Source organism: Mytilus californianus, unplaced genomic scaffold (genome assembly GCF_021869535.1).
Source record: "Mytilus californianus isolate M0D057914Y unplaced genomic scaffold, xbMytCali1.0.p SCAF_13, whole genome shotgun sequence".
Classification (NCBI taxonomy): domain Eukaryota; kingdom Metazoa; phylum Mollusca; class Bivalvia; order Mytilida; family Mytilidae; genus Mytilus; species Mytilus californianus.
Genome location: NW_026262615.1, coordinates 1,001,493 through 1,019,953, shown reverse-complemented (window position 1 = coordinate 1,019,953; position 18,461 = coordinate 1,001,493). Strand labels below are relative to the sequence as shown.

The 18,461-nt window shown below is 32.3% G+C and overlaps 1 protein-coding gene across 6 annotated transcripts in view; it reads left to right on the top strand.

Moving 5' to 3' along the window:
• The window catches only part of LOC127722981 (uncharacterized), a 63,612-nt gene extending 48,875 nt beyond the window's left edge, over nucleotides 1-14,737 (top strand). For all 6 annotated transcript variants that reach the window (XM_052229381.1, XM_052229380.1, XM_052229384.1 and 3 more), the window contains 8 exons: nucleotides 689-822; nucleotides 2,085-2,301; nucleotides 3,397-3,507; nucleotides 3,725-3,835; nucleotides 4,747-4,914; nucleotides 6,503-6,856; nucleotides 7,293-7,355; nucleotides 9,493-14,737. In XM_052229381.1, the coding sequence (XP_052085341.1) occupies nucleotides 689-822; nucleotides 2,085-2,301; nucleotides 3,397-3,507; nucleotides 3,725-3,835; nucleotides 4,747-4,914; nucleotides 6,503-6,856; nucleotides 7,293-7,355; nucleotides 9,493-9,614 (1,280 nt within the window). In that variant the 3' untranslated portion in view covers nucleotides 9,615-14,737. The remainder of the gene's footprint in view (nucleotides 1-688; nucleotides 823-2,084; nucleotides 2,302-3,396; nucleotides 3,508-3,724; nucleotides 3,836-4,746; nucleotides 4,915-6,502; nucleotides 6,857-7,292; nucleotides 7,356-9,492) is intronic.
• The last annotated feature ends 3,724 nt before the right edge of the window (nucleotides 14,738-18,461 follow it).

Genomic DNA, 18,461 nt, shown 5'->3' with positions numbered 1-18,461 from the left:
GATTGTTTTATTTTTTCTAATTTTGGAATTAAAATAAATATCCTGTCATCTAAATTTGGTAGTTGAGGAAGATCAGAACAAAAACAAGAAAATTGTGAAACAACTGTAAAACTTTTCGAACAGGTTGGACCTCGTAATCACCAAATTTTCACCTCTGCCAAAAAAAAAAACATATGTTACAGTTTTTTTTAGATATGAAAATAAGGAAAAGTCATTCCCTGAAAGCGTAGGATCACAAAATATCTTTAAAACAGGAAGAGGAATAGGGTGTTGTCAGATCCTTGTAAGAAAAGTGTCCACACAGGATCATTATTTCAATCAGATTGTAACTTGATTGTAGAAAGATATTAGTTTTGATATGAATATTATAACATAACAACATAATGAACCTTACAGTTGTTTTACTGTCTTGAAAAAATCCCTTGCAATTCAAGATTTTATTTGATGGTAGTTACGTCTATAAATGAATGCATTTATCCTCCAATAAAAGTTATATGCAATATATATGAATATTGAAAAACAAGGACCTTTTAAAATATTTTAACAATTGATATGAAGCTTTTATGTTCACAAGTTAACTTTATCGTAGAGACGACCAGACCAAAAGTTTACGAAGCTTTTATGTTCACAACAAGACTGGTGTTTTGGACAATATAAATGAATTGATATTATTAATTTCTCCTTTCAGGATATATGTTATTTTTAATGACTAACCTTTTGATGCGGTCAGAATTTGTTGCCATGACATTAGATGTATCACTTCAAGACAAAGATTTCTGTTTGACCTTCTGGTATAGGTCAAAAACAGAGGCAACTTTCAAGGTTGGTTTAATTACCTTAATGTAAACCAAATTTTTTTCACAGTTAATCTTTTTCAGCTGACTTTACAGCGATTTGTTTTTTGCTTTTTTTTTATTTTGAAAAAGTATTCACATCAGAGAAGATTCACGTTTTTTCTTCGAAATTTGCAAAATTAAATCGCTCTCTGAAATTAGTTGGTTTTCATTAACCATTTACACAGAAGACATTATTGTTTATCATATATCAGGATTTCCATCGTCTAGAATTGTCAGTTCTTATCAACCATATTTACATTGTTATAGATCTTTCAATGTGTGTTTTTTGATGGAGGATTTTTTCATTGTGTTATTTATGTTTCCATTGATGCAGTTATTAAGGTTAAGTTGAGTTCTCACAAACTACATGTAATTTATCCCAAATCACATAAATCTCTCCATGAAATCAAAACATATTTTCTGTCTATATACGTAAACTTTGTTTTGTCCATTTTGGACTTAAGTATTGATCTTGAGTCTTTATAAAAAGAAGATGATGTGGTATGATTGCCAATGAGACAGCTCTCCACTAGAGACCAAATGACATAGAAGTAAGCAACTATAGGTCACTGTACAGCCTTTAACTATGATCCAAACCCATACCTTAGTTGTCTTTTCAATACTTAGAACAACTTTTCTAGACAAGAGAAGATTTTGAGTTTGTTTTATGCTATGGAAGCTTGCCTATTATTTAAAAGTAAATGATTACTTTTATAGGTTTATTACGTTTGATTGAGTTACATTTTACTTTTTTTATGTTTACCTAATTCTATTTTTTGTAATATTGACATTTATACACATAGAGTAAAACAAGTATCCACCAGAGACCAAGTAAAGTGTATGTAAGCAACTATAGGTCACCATATGGCTTTCAACAATGAGCGAAACAAATACAGTATACTGTGAATTCAGAAATTATTGCATGCTTTTCTTATTGCTATTTTTTAAGAACGGAGGAAATGCAAAATTTATTATTGTGATTTCAGGAAAAAATGCATACAGATATATGTATTAGATATCAGGATGCAAGTTTTTATTATTATGATTCTCGTCAAGTCACATTTTTCGCATTAATTAAAAGTATAAAGTCGGCTATGAAAGGCCTTGACATGTCAAAAGATAAAATATACGACCTGATTTATGAAAAAATAATAATAAAAAAAAAAAAAAGAATGACAGATACTAACTAAGGACAATTACTGAATAAATTGTTATCTTTTTTAATAACTGTATACATTCAATCTGTAGATTGACATCCTTAACACTACATCTGTTATGACTCTAATGAGTTTCACAGACAGAACCACAAAAGATTGGACCAAAGCCCAGATGCAACTTCCACCAATGAATGATGCTGTTATTAAATTCACTGTTGTCAGGGAAACACCTGCTATCCATAGTTACTACAAACCACATCTGGCCCTAGATGATATACAGATATCCAATGGACTTTGTCCTGATTATGGTAGGTTGAAATGGACTTTGTCCTGATTATGGTAGGTTGAAATGGACTTTGTCCTGATTATGGTAGGTTGAAATGGACTTTGTCCTGATTATGGTAGGTTGAGACTGTTCCGGAATCTAAAGGACTATTTAACCAATCAAAAGGTTTTGTGTATGCTTTTGAAAAAATTACCCAGAATTCATTTGATTCTGAATTGTTGAATTTATGGATGTGTACTAAGGCTTTGTCAGGGAAACAGATTGTTTAAGCTAAGTATAAACATAAGGAGATGTGGTATGAATGCCAATGAGACAACTATCCACCAAAGTTAAAATGAAGTTGATTTAAGCAATTATAGGCAGCCGTACCAGATTTAATTTAATAGAAAAAAAACCAAAACAAAACAATTTTGCAATATCAAAGAAATATAATCTCTTTGCTCTGATTTTTTTATATTGATTTTTAAATAAAAACAGTGATTTTCATTATTTATAGTGATACAAAATAATTACTATTGATTAACATTCTAGATTTCTTTGTAGTAGAATTGAAATTATATTTTTTAATATTTACTGACAGCAGTCTATAATTTGCTGGGTGTAAATAACCGTTTACTGTTTTCACTGTGACTTAAAGCCAGTAAACTTTTGACATTTATGATAGTTTATATGAGTTGCTCAGTTGTTAGTTTTCTATGTTGTGTTTTGTGTTTTGGACTTTTTCTTTTTTAGCCATGGCGTTGTCAGTTTATTTGCAACTAATGAATTTGAGTGTCCCTTTGGTATCAATCGCCTCTCTTATATAAGTTGGTAGATTAGAACATCATTAAAAATTAGGGTTTCATTAGCTGAGATGTCTAAATAGTTCATCAACAGTGATCACTAACCTGTTAACACTGAGGTTGTAAATTCGTGGCAAGGTGCGTTTGACTGCTAACTTAATTAACTAGGATTGCTGCTTTTCCTGCTGAAGTTTGTTGGTTCTCTCTGACTTCCTCCATCAATAAAATCTGGCTGTTATGATATAGCCAAATGTACTGAGAGTGGTGTTAAACACTAACAATCAATCAATCAATTATCATTTAGAAATTACAGATGACAATATCTTGTTCTGTAGGTTGTCCAGAGAATTGGAGTAAATGCGGTAACGAGAACTATTGTTATTCCCCTGAAGAAAAATGTGACAGAAAACTACAATGTTCAGATGAATCTGATGAAATCAACTGTAGTAAGTTATTTTATTAAGTAAAATTTTGAAAATCTGGTCCCTTTTTATTTTAAATTTTTTTTAAAAAGGGATAAATTATTTATTATGATTATTATAATGATTACTTTTATTATTATTATTATTATTATTATTAATATATTACATATGTACAGTGTATCAAAACATTGACATGGTAGATTTATGTGTTGTATAAATTTACTTAATTATTCTTTAATAGATTGTACCGACGATGAGTTCCCTTGTGGTAGTGGAAGATGTATACCATTATCTCAGAAGTGTGATCGGATTGTTCAATGTTTGGACGGCTCAGATGAAGGAGATATATGTGGTAATTACTGTTCTCTAGTTCTTACCTTACTGTTCTCTAACTCTCACCTTACTGTTCTCTAATTCTCACCTTACTGTTCTCTAAATCTTACCTCACTGTTCTCTAATTCTTACCTTACTGTTCTCTAGTTTTCACCTTACTGTTCTCTAGATCTCACCTTACTGTTCTCTAATTCTCACCTTACTGTTCTCTAATTCTCACTTCAGTGTTCTTTAATTCTCACCTTACTGTTCTCTAATTCTCACCTTACTGTTCGTTAGATATAACCTTACTGTTCTCTAATTCTTACCTTACTGTTCTCTAATTCTCACCTCACTGTTCTCTAATTCTCACCTTACTGTTCTCTAATTCTCACCTTACTGTTCTCTAATTCTCACCTCACTGTTCTCTAATTCTCACCTCACTGTTCTCTAATTCTCACCTTACTGTTCTCTAATTATCACCTCACTGTTTTCTTATTCTAACCTCACTGTTCTCTAAATCTTACCTTACTGTTCTCTAATTCTTACCTTACTGTTCTCTAATTCTCTCCTTACTGTTCTCTAACTCTCACCTTACTGTTCAATATGAATGTCAAATTTCTTTGCTGTCCTCTGATTTGATATTGTGACATCACAAAAAAGACAACAATGCCTAATGATGTCACATAGAAAGGCGACCATGCCTTAAATGACGTCACATAGAAAGATGAAAAACTTTTGGCTTTTACAGCTTCTTTATTTGCTTTGAATATAACAAAAATTAATGCAAAAAAAAATGGATACTTGAAAGTTTTCAAGAATTTGCAAATTTCCAGATTTTGATATTTTTGTCCATAAATATTTCTTTACAAAATATTGTACTTATCTATTATCTGTTTTTTCGCACCTTCTAATTATTTTCACCCATGAATATACAATGATTTATTTCAGATCCTATGAATGCAGTGTCTTGTATCTTTGAAAGTCCTTATCTTTGTGGATATACAGTATTGTCTAACAGTTCACTGACAAATGAATACAGATGGTTGTGGACTTCTGGTGAAACCCCATCTTTTTATACTGGTCCCAAGAGCGACCACACCACAGGAACAACTCTAGGTATGTATGATACTGGGACCAGTCTGGTGTATCCCATTAGAGCTAGGATATCCCTTGTCAAAATATGTCCATTTTTTACACTCAAATTTAAGATGATAAGGCAATTAAATACAATTTTTTTCCTGAAGTGTGTTAAAAAACCTGTAAAATGAATTTAACTTTATAGGATATTAATATTTTCAGAAATATAAGGCCCTGAATACTTTAATAAGTCTTGGGGTTTATCCCTTAGGAAAAAAGGGAATATTGTTAAATGCTTCTAATCTTCTATTAGGTTATGGTTTCGCTGAAAAAAAACATGTCCTTTTTTTTTTTTGATCTACTCTTCACAAGAAACATTTTTCAACAAAGGAAACATCTGGTTATTGATTTGTGAAGTAAGGCGGGCGCATAGAGTCGGCTGCTAATAGTGTCTGTTCAATAAATTATGAATCATTCAACCAATGCTTTTCATATTTTATTATGTTGTTACTGATCACAAAGTTGAGGTCAAGTTCCATATTGATGATTTTCACTTTTACCTTCAGAAGTGTTTGTTCTTGATATAATGGAAAATAACACTTTATGTTGTTTCCATGCAATAACTTATGAACCATTCAACCAATGCTTTTCAAATTTTAATATAATGTTAGTGATTACAACATGAAGGTAAAGTTGAATATTGACAATTTTCTCCTTTATCATTTAGGGGGGCCTTGGTGGCTGAGTGGTCTAAGTAGTCACTACTGTAATCACTTGCCAGTCAACACTGAGGTTGTGAGTTCGAACCGATCTCGTGCGGGTGCACTCGATTCCAATCTTAATTGACTAGGATTGTCAGTTTTCCTATCGATGGGCGGTGGTTTTCTCCGGGCACTCCGGCTTCCTCCACCAATAAAAACTGGCCGCTACGAAATAGCCCAAAAGCGGTGCTTAAAAGTGGTGTTAAAACACCAAAAATCAAATTTATCATTCAGGAGTTATGGTCCTTGATATATTGGAAAATGACACCTTTATGTTGTTTCCATGCAATAACTAATGAATCATTCAACCAATGCTTTTCAAATTTTTGTATGTTGTTAGTGATTACAAAATGGAGGTTTTGACCATTAATGACGATTTTTACTTTTACGTTCAGCTGTTATGGTCCTTGATAGATTGAAAAATAGGCACAGAACGTGGCAGGTCAAAAAAGCCTAAAAGTGTCTTCAAAATATAAAAAACCAGATGGCTGTCAATTTGACAGCTCATTTCTAGTTTTAACATGATTTCAAATATTTTGTTACAATTATTTTGAAATGAAGAAGTGCCTTGTATAACACCAGGTAGGTAATTTGGGGGATTTTTTACTGTTTCTAATTATTTCTAATTTATTAAAGACCAGTGACTAATTTCACAAAATATCTTACGAGAAAAAATACTCATAAGTCATGAACGTTTCAGTACAACTTACAATCAATTTTTGTTGTACGATTTTTTGTGAAAGGAGATCCAGAGGCTGATAGGCAGTGTGAGATGTTAATTTTGTTTAATTTGTCAATTTCTAAACCTGAGGCTGTTAATTTGGAAATGTTTGTGTATTATTACTGATAAACATCTCCTTTTACAGGGCATTATATGTATGCAGAAGGCAATGATGGTAACCAGGGAGACCAAGCAAGAATGGCATCCATTTATTTCTTGACAAAAACCAATCAGAGTCTTACATTTTTCTTTCACATGTTTTTCAAACAATACACCAAGACAGGAGGTCTGCAGATAGTCACGAAAGAAGATGGATCAAATATTGAAAATGCCATCTGGTTCCATAATGAATCTTCAGGGGAACCATGGATATCAGGATGTGTGGATTTACCTGCCAATCAGAATCTGTCTATCATTTTCATATCCAATCGGCATTCTCTTTCTATACAGGATGCAGACATAGCTATAGATGATATATCATTAAAAGATGGCTTATGTGGTGAGTGTTGTTGTTTTCAGTGCCATTCTCATGGCATAAAATAGTGACTTTCTACTATATGAATAAAAGATGTGGGGTAGATATAAATGAGACAGCAACCCATTAACAAAAAGTAAACAAAATACAAATGAAATGTCAATGCATATTTGGTCCACCCGGAAACTTTGTTGGAATACATATTCTATACCCTTTATTCTGTCAGGAATATTTGTTCCAGTGGAAATAATATTACAGAATACTTCTCTCATTTGGTACTTATATTATAAAGGAACTTCTATTTCATGACAGAGACAGAAAGTAAACAAAATACTTCTAATTATTCATGATATATAACTCTACTCATACTGAATAACACTTGCGCAGTCAGTCTCTTTTTATTCAGCCTCTCACCATTGGTCACTAGTACATGTACTATGTTTGTATTTACTGTTTTCAGGAACACATAGTGAACCAGATGTTACTACTGCTGAAACACCAACAGAAACAACGCCATCTACAGGTATATACAGAAAATCATGGTGTTATAGATTATAACTTCTTATGTGATTCTTATATGTAGGTCATGAAGGTGGTAATAAAAGAAAGACCCCCCCCCCAGTCTTTTAAGAGGTTCTAATTATGGGAGGTCTTTATTTCTTTATTTAAATGTTACATGCAATTTTCACTATTCTTTGTTTTTTTACCATTATATTCTTTATATTTTAGCACACTATAATTTTATGTTCTTCATTTTTTTTACCTATTTTTCTCTTTTCTTAATTTTTTCCCCTATCTTATTCTTTATATTTTAGCAAGCCATTATTGTCTATTTCTTATTTTTTGCTCACCTGGCCCAAATGGCCAAGTGAGCCTTTTTTCATCACTTGGCGTCTGTTGTCATCTGTTGTCGTTAACTTTTACAAAAATCTTCTCCTCTAAAACTACTGGGTCAAATTTAACCAAACTTGGTCACAACCATCATTAGGGTATCTTGTTTAAAAAATGTGTCCGATGACCTGCCTGCCAACCAACATGGTTAAAATAAAACATAGGGATAAAATGCAAGCTTTGTCTATTATCTTGATAACCCCTATGAATAGAGAAAATCTGACATCGGCAGATATATTCAGAATGATGAGATCTACCATTTGTCCTTTGAAATTAAAACTGTCTGACAACTTTGTCCTTAATCTTCAAATTTTACCAAATTTTATCATTTTTGCCTATTATCTTGAAAACTATAATAGAAAAAGATAAGCTTAAAATTGCAAAAATGATCAGCCCTTTAATGACCCCGCCTGTCATCCAAGATGGCCGACATGGCTGAAAATAGAACATATGGATAAAATGCAAGTTTTTTCTATTATTTTGAAAACCATTATAAATAGAAAAAATCTGACATGGAAAAAATTGTTCTGAATGTTGAGGTCTACCAATTGTCTATATATGTCAAAACTGTCAGACGGCTTCTTTTATGAGTTATTGTCCCTAAATGACAAGTTTTACCATTTTTTAAAATTTTTGTCTATTATCTCTATACTACATAGAGAGAAATTTTAAATTGCAAAAATGATCAGCAAGACAAGTTCTACAATTAAGTGTCATGGTTGAAATTATCAGTTGACTACTTATTAGAGTTATTGCCCTTTGATGATGATTTTTACTAATTTTTTGTGTCTTTGCCTTATTTTTTGAAAAATATAATAGATAGATAGAAACTTAAATTAGAAGAGTGATCAGCAAGACAAGATCTACTATTATGACAATATAGAGAAAATCGTCCGATGACTCCTTATTGGAGTTATTGCCCTTTAATTACTATTTTTACCATTTTATTTGCGTTTTGCCTTATATGATAAAAATTATTAATAGATAAATAGACACTTTAAATCACAAAAATGATCAGCAAGGCAAGATCTGCTTAAACTTTGACGATATAATTAGTAGACTATCACTCTTTATAGGAGTGATTGCCCTTAAATGAGTTTTTTTTACCCTCTTTTGTGTTTTGAGCCAAAAAAAACTAAAGAAGATAGAGAGAAAATAAACTAAAACTAAAGAAGATAGAGAGAAACTAAACAGACTAAATGATCAGCAATTCAAAATCAACAAAACAAGAGATTTTTGTCATAAATTTTATTCTTGTCTACGATATTGGAGAGTGTTCTTTGTTGAATATGCACATAGATCAAGGTGAGCGACACAGGCTCTTTAGAGCCTCTAGTTTTTATAATAATGGTATTATTGCCAATGAGACAACTATTCACCAAAGTTCAAATAAAGTGGATGTAAGCAATTATAGACAACCATATGGCCTTCAACAATGAGAAAAACTCACAGTATAGTCGGCTATAAAAGGCCCTAACATGAAAAATATGAAACAATTCAATTGGGAAAACTAACAGCTTAATTTATAACAAAAGAATTTACGAAAAACAAATATGACAGACATGAACCAAAGACAACCACTGAACTACAGGCTCCTTATTACTTTGGACAGGCACATAAAGAATGTGGGGAGGTTAAACCTCCTTTACCTGGGACATTGGTGTAACAGTACAAGTCTAGTTTTGATGGTTCATTGATCATGTGTTGCAAGGGGGAAGGCCACACCTACTTAATTTATTCGCATCCTAATTGATATGTATTTATTTCAGGTTGTGCGTCAGACGAGTTTACATGTAACAATGGTATTTGTATACCAATATCAAGTCGTTGTGATACTTTTAGCGATTGTATCAGTGGGGAGGATGAGTTAAATTGCAATACTGGATCCTAATATCATGGACTATTTTCTCTGTGGAAGATGATTAACACTGCAATCTTGGACCATATTTCAATGTGGACTATATTTTGTAGCGAAGATGATTCAAATGTTATCATATGATGGTAATATTGGACCATATTCACTTTCTTTTTGAATATTGGTGACCATGGTAGTAAATTGTCTTACCTGTACACTGCAGACTAGGGTAGTAAATTGATCTACCTGTATACTAAGTACTAGGGTAGTGAATCGATCTACCTGTACACTGTGGACTAGGGTAGTAAATTGGTTTATTTGTTTTTTAGAACTATGGTCAGTTGACCCTAAACATAAAAACAGTGCAGATGTACTATAAACATATAAATCATATTTTGAAGCAGACACCCAGTTGCGAATATATAGATTCTACCACTAGTACTGCATCGAGTGTGATACGATATTTATCCACTCGAGACAGTTAAATTTTCAAATTTAAAACGCGAGGCTTGCCGAGCGTTTTAAATATTTAAAATTTAACTGTCGAGAGTGGATAAATATCGTATTACACGAGATTTGGTGGTGGAATCTGTTTCTCTAATGATTTTCAAACAATACGCAGGCAAATTTATTCCTTCTTTTCGAATGATCTGCAAAAAGATGTGTTCTTTCTATGTGACGTCATCAGGCATGGTCGCCTTTTTTCATGCCGTCACAATAGGAAATTCAGAGGAAAGCAAGAAAATTCGACGTCATAATCGAATTTTAACCAATGAATAACTGAGATCAAACGAACCACATTTTTTTATACAATGGGTGCAGAAAGGGATAAATTGACGAAGAATTAGAGAAACATATATATCCTACATCTCAGTTATTTCATATTTGAAAAAATATATTTTTATATACAATACTGTAGATTTATTTATTTTCATGGGTACTGATTTTCTTCACGATTGAGGAAAAATGGTATTTTTTGTGGTTTGGCAAATAGTTGTAATTACAAGTCTATAGTCAATTATTGCTTCGTTGAACATTAAAATTCATGGTCTCCCTGTACCCATGAATTCAAAGAAAATTGGTACCCAACAAATATCAATGAGTACACAGAATTGTTACCCTTGAACTGGTTGACCTGTGAATCCATGACCTAGTTTATGAAATGATTATATGTAAATAAAAATGTAAAAGTGTTGTGATTGTTTACTGCTAATGACATTCAAATTGTTCAGACCTAATCCAGAAAAAATGTAACAGGAAATAATACAAGGTATTTTATTCTCACCATTTGTGAAGATTTAGTGATTTAGCTTTCAAATCTTCAATCTAAACGACTAATCATGAATGCAGGTACATATATGAGGGTCTGGATCAGGTTACAGAATAGAGAAGAATAGAAAAAAATATTAAGAATAGAGAAATATGATTTGCTAAAATCAAAAGAATAGAGAATAATCAGCAAAAAATTAAAGAATTGAAAAAAATAGATGAAGAAAATTAAGGACCCCCTCATCCAGACCCTCATACATAGGCAGTGATTTTACAAAAAAAAATAGATCCCCATTTCAGATTTTTTCGAATATCAAACTCATCTGAGATGTTTATTTTATGTATCCCAATCTAACACACACTAAACAGCTCTTACTGGAATAGTCAGAAATTATTGTGATGTTTTCATTAATTGGGAAAAAGTGATGTGTAAGGATTGCAATGATAAAACTCACATTCATTATTTTAGTAGTGATATTTCTTTTTTATGCAACTGCATTAATTACTGTGGGCACATTTATTTTTGTGGGTACTGATTTCTGTGTATTGAACACTTGCATTTTTCGTGGATATTTGATCTCATGGTTTTGCCGAAGTCTGTATATGTAACCCTGTAGAAAATTTGCAATTCTTTGAAAATTTAAATTGGTTCACCTGTACCCATGAAATCCGCAAAAATTGGTTACCCACTAATCATGATGAATCCACAGTAGATCTGACATTTTCTCCAGCATTCAGTGATACGTAATAATAAATGCACTCAATAATTCTCAATTTACAATACATTGTTTTTTCATTTAATATACAGTGTTTGTACCTCAGTTTGAGATTTTTCAAACACACAATGACAGTTATTTATATTTTCACACATAGCTATGTGTCTATGATTGTGATTTGATCAATTTTCTGTGACATAATATTTGTTATTTTTGTATTTTTTTATATATATATACTTATCATCAATTATATCTATATATTTAAATATATACTCCAGACTACTTAAATGTAATATCATTAACATGATTGATGTAAAATTTATGTGATTTATTCATACATATCATTTATAAATATTTATTTTTCATATGGTTTAAAACCAGTGCTTTCATTATTTTTTGTAACATGTGAGAAGTACAGATATTTAAACATGATTTTTAAAACATTTTGTGACAGATAATATGTCCTTTCATAACACATTTTTATACATAATGTTGTAACATCAAATAACACCACTGCCCAATATTTTTTTCTCACTTACTCGACTTATGAGGGTCTGGATGGGGTTTACAGAAAAGTGAATAATGGGGAAAAGTGTAAAATAAAGGGGAAAAAATATAAAGAATAGAGAAAAAAATGAAAAAAAAAATAAGGACTAGAATCATGTTCTACTAAGAAAAAAAGGGGAAAAAATAATGGGGTGCTGAAATGTAAAGAATAGAGAATAAGGGAAAAAAGAAATAAAGAAAGAGGAAAATGGTCTAAAAAGTTAAAGAATAAAGTGATGAAGGACCCTAATCCAGATCCTCATTTAATCATTTTCTTCCTGAAAAGAAGAATTACATTTTAAATCAAGGCCAAACCAATTTAAGGTTTTATACTTTGTATTTCCTTGCATAAAGTTTGAACAGACAAAAGATTGATTGATTGATGTTTAACGCCACTTTCAACACTATTGTGCTATTTCATGGCGGTTACTTTTTATTGGTGGAAGAAGACGGAGTGCCTGGAGAGAACCACCTACCTTCTGTAGGAAAACTGACAATCCTAGTCTATTGACATTGGAGTCGAGTGCACCTGCCACTAGCGGGATATATTGGAACTCACAACCTCAGTGTTGACTGGCTAGTGATACAGTGGTTTGACTACTTAGACCACTTGGCCACCGAGGCCCCAACAGACAAAAGAACTGAAAGGCCAGTGTTCTTGCTTTTAATATATAAGCCATTTTAATTTTATAGGAAATTATTCTCTCCAGATTTTTCATACATTTAACATTGGCACCTTTTTTCTTTCAAAAACTATGAAAACATAACAAGGATTTTAATAATATTTTCTAAAATTAGTTTTTTAACTGTATGTGATTAAATTATGAAAAAAAAAGTTGGGGTTAGCATCACTTTTATTTATAGCACTACATGGATAAAACCAGAGGATTCCGAATATATGACAAAATGTCAAGATCAAGATCATTCTTAGTTTAAACAATATTTTATTCAAATAAATCAATACATAGTATACAATTCTGATACATGAAATAAATAGGATTCAGAAACAAGCAAAATTGCTTTTATTATTAAATCTGTCCCCTAGTATACAAATACATTTTTTATATGTCATTATTATGTAAATATGGCATATTCTGAAATAGTCTATTTGTTAGAAAGGAAAAAAAAATATGAGATATTAAGGTTTCATTAAAAAAAAGTACTGAATAAACGTGGTAATAGTGTAGAGTAGTAGTGAAGATCATCCTTAAGGGAGTTCACTTTGAAGTTGGGGTATTGACCTAGATTTCAGGGTTAACAAAAAATGAGAATGTGATGGGGTGAGCTGGGCATGTTGTAGTTTGGAATCATATTCTACTAAGAAAATATCTCACATCATTGTAAGAGTTTTTTCCAGAAAAGAGAAATTATGTTTCAACAATAGAAGAGCACCATTTGATTCATATTTTCAGAAAATAAAATAATTTAAATGTTCCTGCCTCACAAATATATTTAAAAAAACAAAATTAAAAACAATGACAATTGGTGTTGACTCTTAAAGTTGAATTATTGCAATTTTGCTACATACAAATATATGTATCAGATATCAGAATGCAAGTTCTTGTTCAAATTATAAATTATTCTAAATAATAAGGATGTTCTTGTCCCAGGCAGAAAACCCTGGCCGTGTTAAGCACAACTTTTTGGAAGTTTTGGTCCTCGGTGCTCTTCAGCTTTGTACTTGTTTTGGCATTCAAACTTTTTTCATCTGATCATCACTGGTTGGTCTTGTGTGGACGAGTCGCACATCTGGCGTATTGAATTTTAAGCCTAGTACCTTTTGTTAGCTATTATTCGTGTGTTTCTTTGTCCTATATGTTCTCCCATTTATTTGTATTGTGGTCCTGTCATGTGATGTTGTCGTTTTGGTGTTGTGTTTGACGTTGCCATAAAAGCAGGAGGTTTGACATGCCACAAAACCAGGTTCAACCCACCATTTTTTTCTTAAAATGTCATGTACCAAGTCAGGAAAATGGCCATTGTTATACTATAGTTCGTTTCTGTGTGTGTTACATTTTTAATGTTGTGTTTTTGTTGTGTCGTAGTTCTCCTCTTATATTTGATGCATTTCCCTCAGTTTTAGATGTAACCCGGATTTGTTTTTATCTCTATCGATTTATGAGTTTCGAACAGCGGTATACTACTGTTGCCTTTATTTATTATTGCAATTCACAAGGAGTCGCATTATTCAGATTAATAAAAAATTGCAATAATTTCTGAATTTACAGTACATTGTATGTCTGAAAATGAAAATTCATATCTGTATGTAGCATTTCCTAAAATTGCAATAATTCAACTCACATGTTTGCTCATTCTTAAAAAATCGCAATAATAAATGCACACAATAATTTCAGAATGTACAGTAATTAATTTTGACAGTGGTAGGTTTTATTCAAATTTTTAATTAGATTTATACTCAGGAAAACTGCGAAGATCATTTAACATTTACATGATTAAAACTCAGTTCAAATAAGGTCTGTGGAAAATCACATTTCCAAAATTTACCAAGAAATTTTATTGGGCTTAATCTTAATTGTTAAGGTGATTTTTATGCCATATACATATTGTAGAATATCATGTTTTTTATATATATTGTTAGAACCATAAAAATGTTGATTTTTTATAAAATATATTGTTCTAAACTCTAATGCCCTATAGACCATTGTCTTCCATGTTACAAGGTTGTAAACACAAGACTTGGGCCTGCTGTTTTCTGGTTTAAACACAAGACTTAGGCCTGCTGTTTTCTGGTGTAAACACAAGACTTGGGCCTGATGTTTTCTGGTGTAAGCACAAGACGTGGGGCTGCTGTTTTCTGGTGTAAACTCAAGACTTGGGCCTGCAGGCCTGCTGTTTTCTGGTGTAAACTCAAGACTTGGGTCTGCTGTTTTCTGGTGTAAACTCAAGACTGTGGCCTGCTGTTTTTTGGTGTAATAAACTCAAAACTTTGGGCTCCTGTTTTCTGGTGTAAACACAAGACTTGGGCCTGCTGTTTTCTGGTGTAATCACCAGACTTGGGCCTGTTGTTTTCTAGAGTAGAAACAAGACTTGAGACTGCTGTTTCCTGGTGTAAACATAAGACTTGAGACTTCTGTTTACTGGTGTAGGTGTAAGAGGTTTATACAGTTGTTAAAATTGTGATTAGGTTAGTTTAACACCGAGTCTACCATTAAACCATGAAAAACAGTTCACAAGGGGGTTATCATATATTGTTGTAACTTTATGTGCTAATACATCATTATAAGGACGTCCTTAAAAAACCATTTTCTCGGGATCTAATGCCTGTTAGTTAGGAGATGCTATACATGGCTGTAACCAGTTTCCACATGTTGAAGGTAGTATTTTATCATAAAAATGACCAATATTTGCACCCTGTAATTTATGAATGGTGCAAACAATGAGATAACGGTTGATTATGTATTGAAAATTTAGTTACACATCAGAACACAAATTTACAAGAAACACTTTGTGGATTATTCCTAGGGAGATAATCCAGTATAAATGAATTCCCAAAATACATAAAAAAATACTTTTTGATCATCCAGCTTTTCAATTGTGTGTAAGAGAAAGAGTTAATAATGCTTTTTATGCCCCATTTATGGACATTATGTTTTTCGGTCTGTGCATCCGTTTGTCCGTCTGTCCGTTCGTTCGTCTGTCCCGCTTCATGTTAAAGTTTTTGGTCAAGGTAGTTTTGATGAAGTTGAAGTTCAATCAACTTGAAACTTAGTACACATGTTCCCTATGATGTGATCTTTCTAATTTTAATGGCAAATTAGAGTTTTGACCCCAATTTCACGGTCCTCTGAACATAGAAAATGATAGTGCGAGTGGGGTATCCGTGTACTATGGACACATTCTTGTTATCTGATGAAATTTGTGAACTCTTGTTTAACTATGTTCTATAATTTCATTAAAAACACCCAAATTTACGATTTCTGTCAATAAATCAATGAATTTAGAATATCAATTTGTACATAATTTTGAAAATTTAAGTGTTATTTTTTTCGAAAGTATAACAATACTTAACAAGGTTACTCAAAATTAACAATGAACATAGTAGAACTACAATATTCGATGCCATGGATATTGATTTTCTAAGGTACAAAGGGAGATAATCCAATTAATGTCCTAGTTAGTTTTACACACGTTTTTGCCTTTTTGTTATACTTTAAGCAGCACTCGTTTATAAAGTCTTGCAGGTATAGATTGCATTTTATACCTGTTTGTTTATTCAGATCTTCGTTTGTATTTCCTATGATAATTTGATGGGTTTCATTGTATTTTTGGTAGAGCTCATATGATTGATCAATTATGTTTTGGTATTCTGATAGATGGTTTTTACTCCCTTTCATTGATGTTAAAAGTATGTTGGTGTTTGAGATTTTCTTGATTTCTATACACTGTATTCATTCTGACCATAGGTCTATTGGTTTTATCATGTGATTAAAATGGTTACTTCTCTGTATCCTCGAGGCATAATATTGGTTATAGCGAATCATTCATATTAACCCCCTTGCATATATAGTTTATATGTTCATTAAGTTCACCGAGTAGATGTATCTGTGTTTTGAACAACAAATGCTCCTGAATGAGGATTATATCATTAATTTGTAAGTTTATGTATTATTGGTCCATACCGTCCATGTGTTATTATGTTTTTACAGTTGAGACAAGGTTTAGTTGAGAAAACTCTGAATTTTTTACGCCTGTTTCTTATGTTACATACGGTTTAGGTTGAGGCTTTGTAGTACTAAAAATGCTGTTGTACTGAAGTTGAAAAAGTATTTCTATTGCCTCTAAGTTCTTGTTTATTTTGCGTTGCAGAGTATGATGCTGTATTTGGCCACAGGATGTTGATATTGATGGTGAGCAGTATGATAGTCTATATTTTACTTATTGCCTGCATATCTCGTTGTTTGCATCGGCGGTGGGATATTATAATGAATACCTTTCTGTTTTGGTAGTTACGGGTCTGCTGCCTATTTTGTAGCTCAGTGGTTGCCCAGTATGACTCTGGTTTAGGTTATTGAAACTATATTTTCGGTTTTGGTATGATTTATAGTGTTTTCAGCTTGCCTACTTCTGTCTGTCTTTGCTGATTGCCATCAAAGAGCATAAACTTGTCGAGCTGTCCATCCGTTTCGTCCAGTACGATGTTTAATAATTTTGTATGGAGATTTGCTAGGTTTTGATCAGGCTCTTCTTTCAGATTACAGTAGACGTCCTGACTATTAGTTGGAACTTCACGTTTGTTGGGTGAAGAAGCGGCTGTCAGACTCGATCTTTCTTTGAGTAGTTTAACAGTTTGTTCTTATTTGAAGTTCCTGGCTTCTAAATGTTGACATTTTAGCGATATTCCCTTAATCTAATATGCTCTTCTGCTTTTTAAACTTTGCCAGACAATACCAAGATACTTCTCTTGCTCTTAGTTCGCTAAATTTAGATAGTGTTGGATCGTCTAAGTTGTTTTGTTTTATATGGGTTTATGTATTGGCTTTGGATTAGCTGGTTGTGTTGACTCCTCATAGCAAAATCGAATTTTTTTGCTTTTCTCCCTAATATTCCTGTGGGGGTTACAATACCTAGATCTAGTTTTCTTTCAGCTTAAGTTCTTCTTGGAGTATGGTAGAGGGTATGCATATGTATGTTTCTTTTATTTCGGCCATACATTTGATGTGGCATTTATTATTACAATATTCGCATATGTCCCTGGCTGGATCTATAAGTATAGTGTCACATACTGCACAATTCTCCTCTGGTTGGCGGTTTGTTGGCGTTTCATCTTTGTTGTTACACACTTTCAATAATTCGGTTTCTTCTTCAATGAAAGTAGTTGCTGAGCATGGGTGTTACTCTGTGTGCACCCCTTCAAAGCCAGGAGGCTAGATTTTGCTTCACAACATAGTTTGCATTCATAGTACTCCTCGCCGTTCTATTAGTTTCTGGTATTTATACTCTTGTTCTATTAGTTTCTGGTATTTATACTCTTGTTCTATTAGTTTCTGGTATTTATAGTGTACCCAATGATTTTCAGTATCGTGTTTCTAGTTCTACACTTTTTGTTACATTTGGTACATGTTTCATTGTCGTTATCTGTATTTGGCTAAGATTGGTTTTGGGTGTATACAGTCTAAGTAGAACTGGTAGTTGATAAACTGTTGACATGGTTTGTTCTTTCCCCTTTTTACTTGTTTGCTTGCTGAGCAAAGGAGATTGTTCATTAAAAGAAGAGTTTAATTCCTGTATTTGTGTTTTTAAACTGACTTTGTTTCTTTAATTCTTGGTCCTGCTTGATTCGGTCTTCGGATGGTGACTTCTTGTTATGATTGTTCCATTTAGTTATAGAATA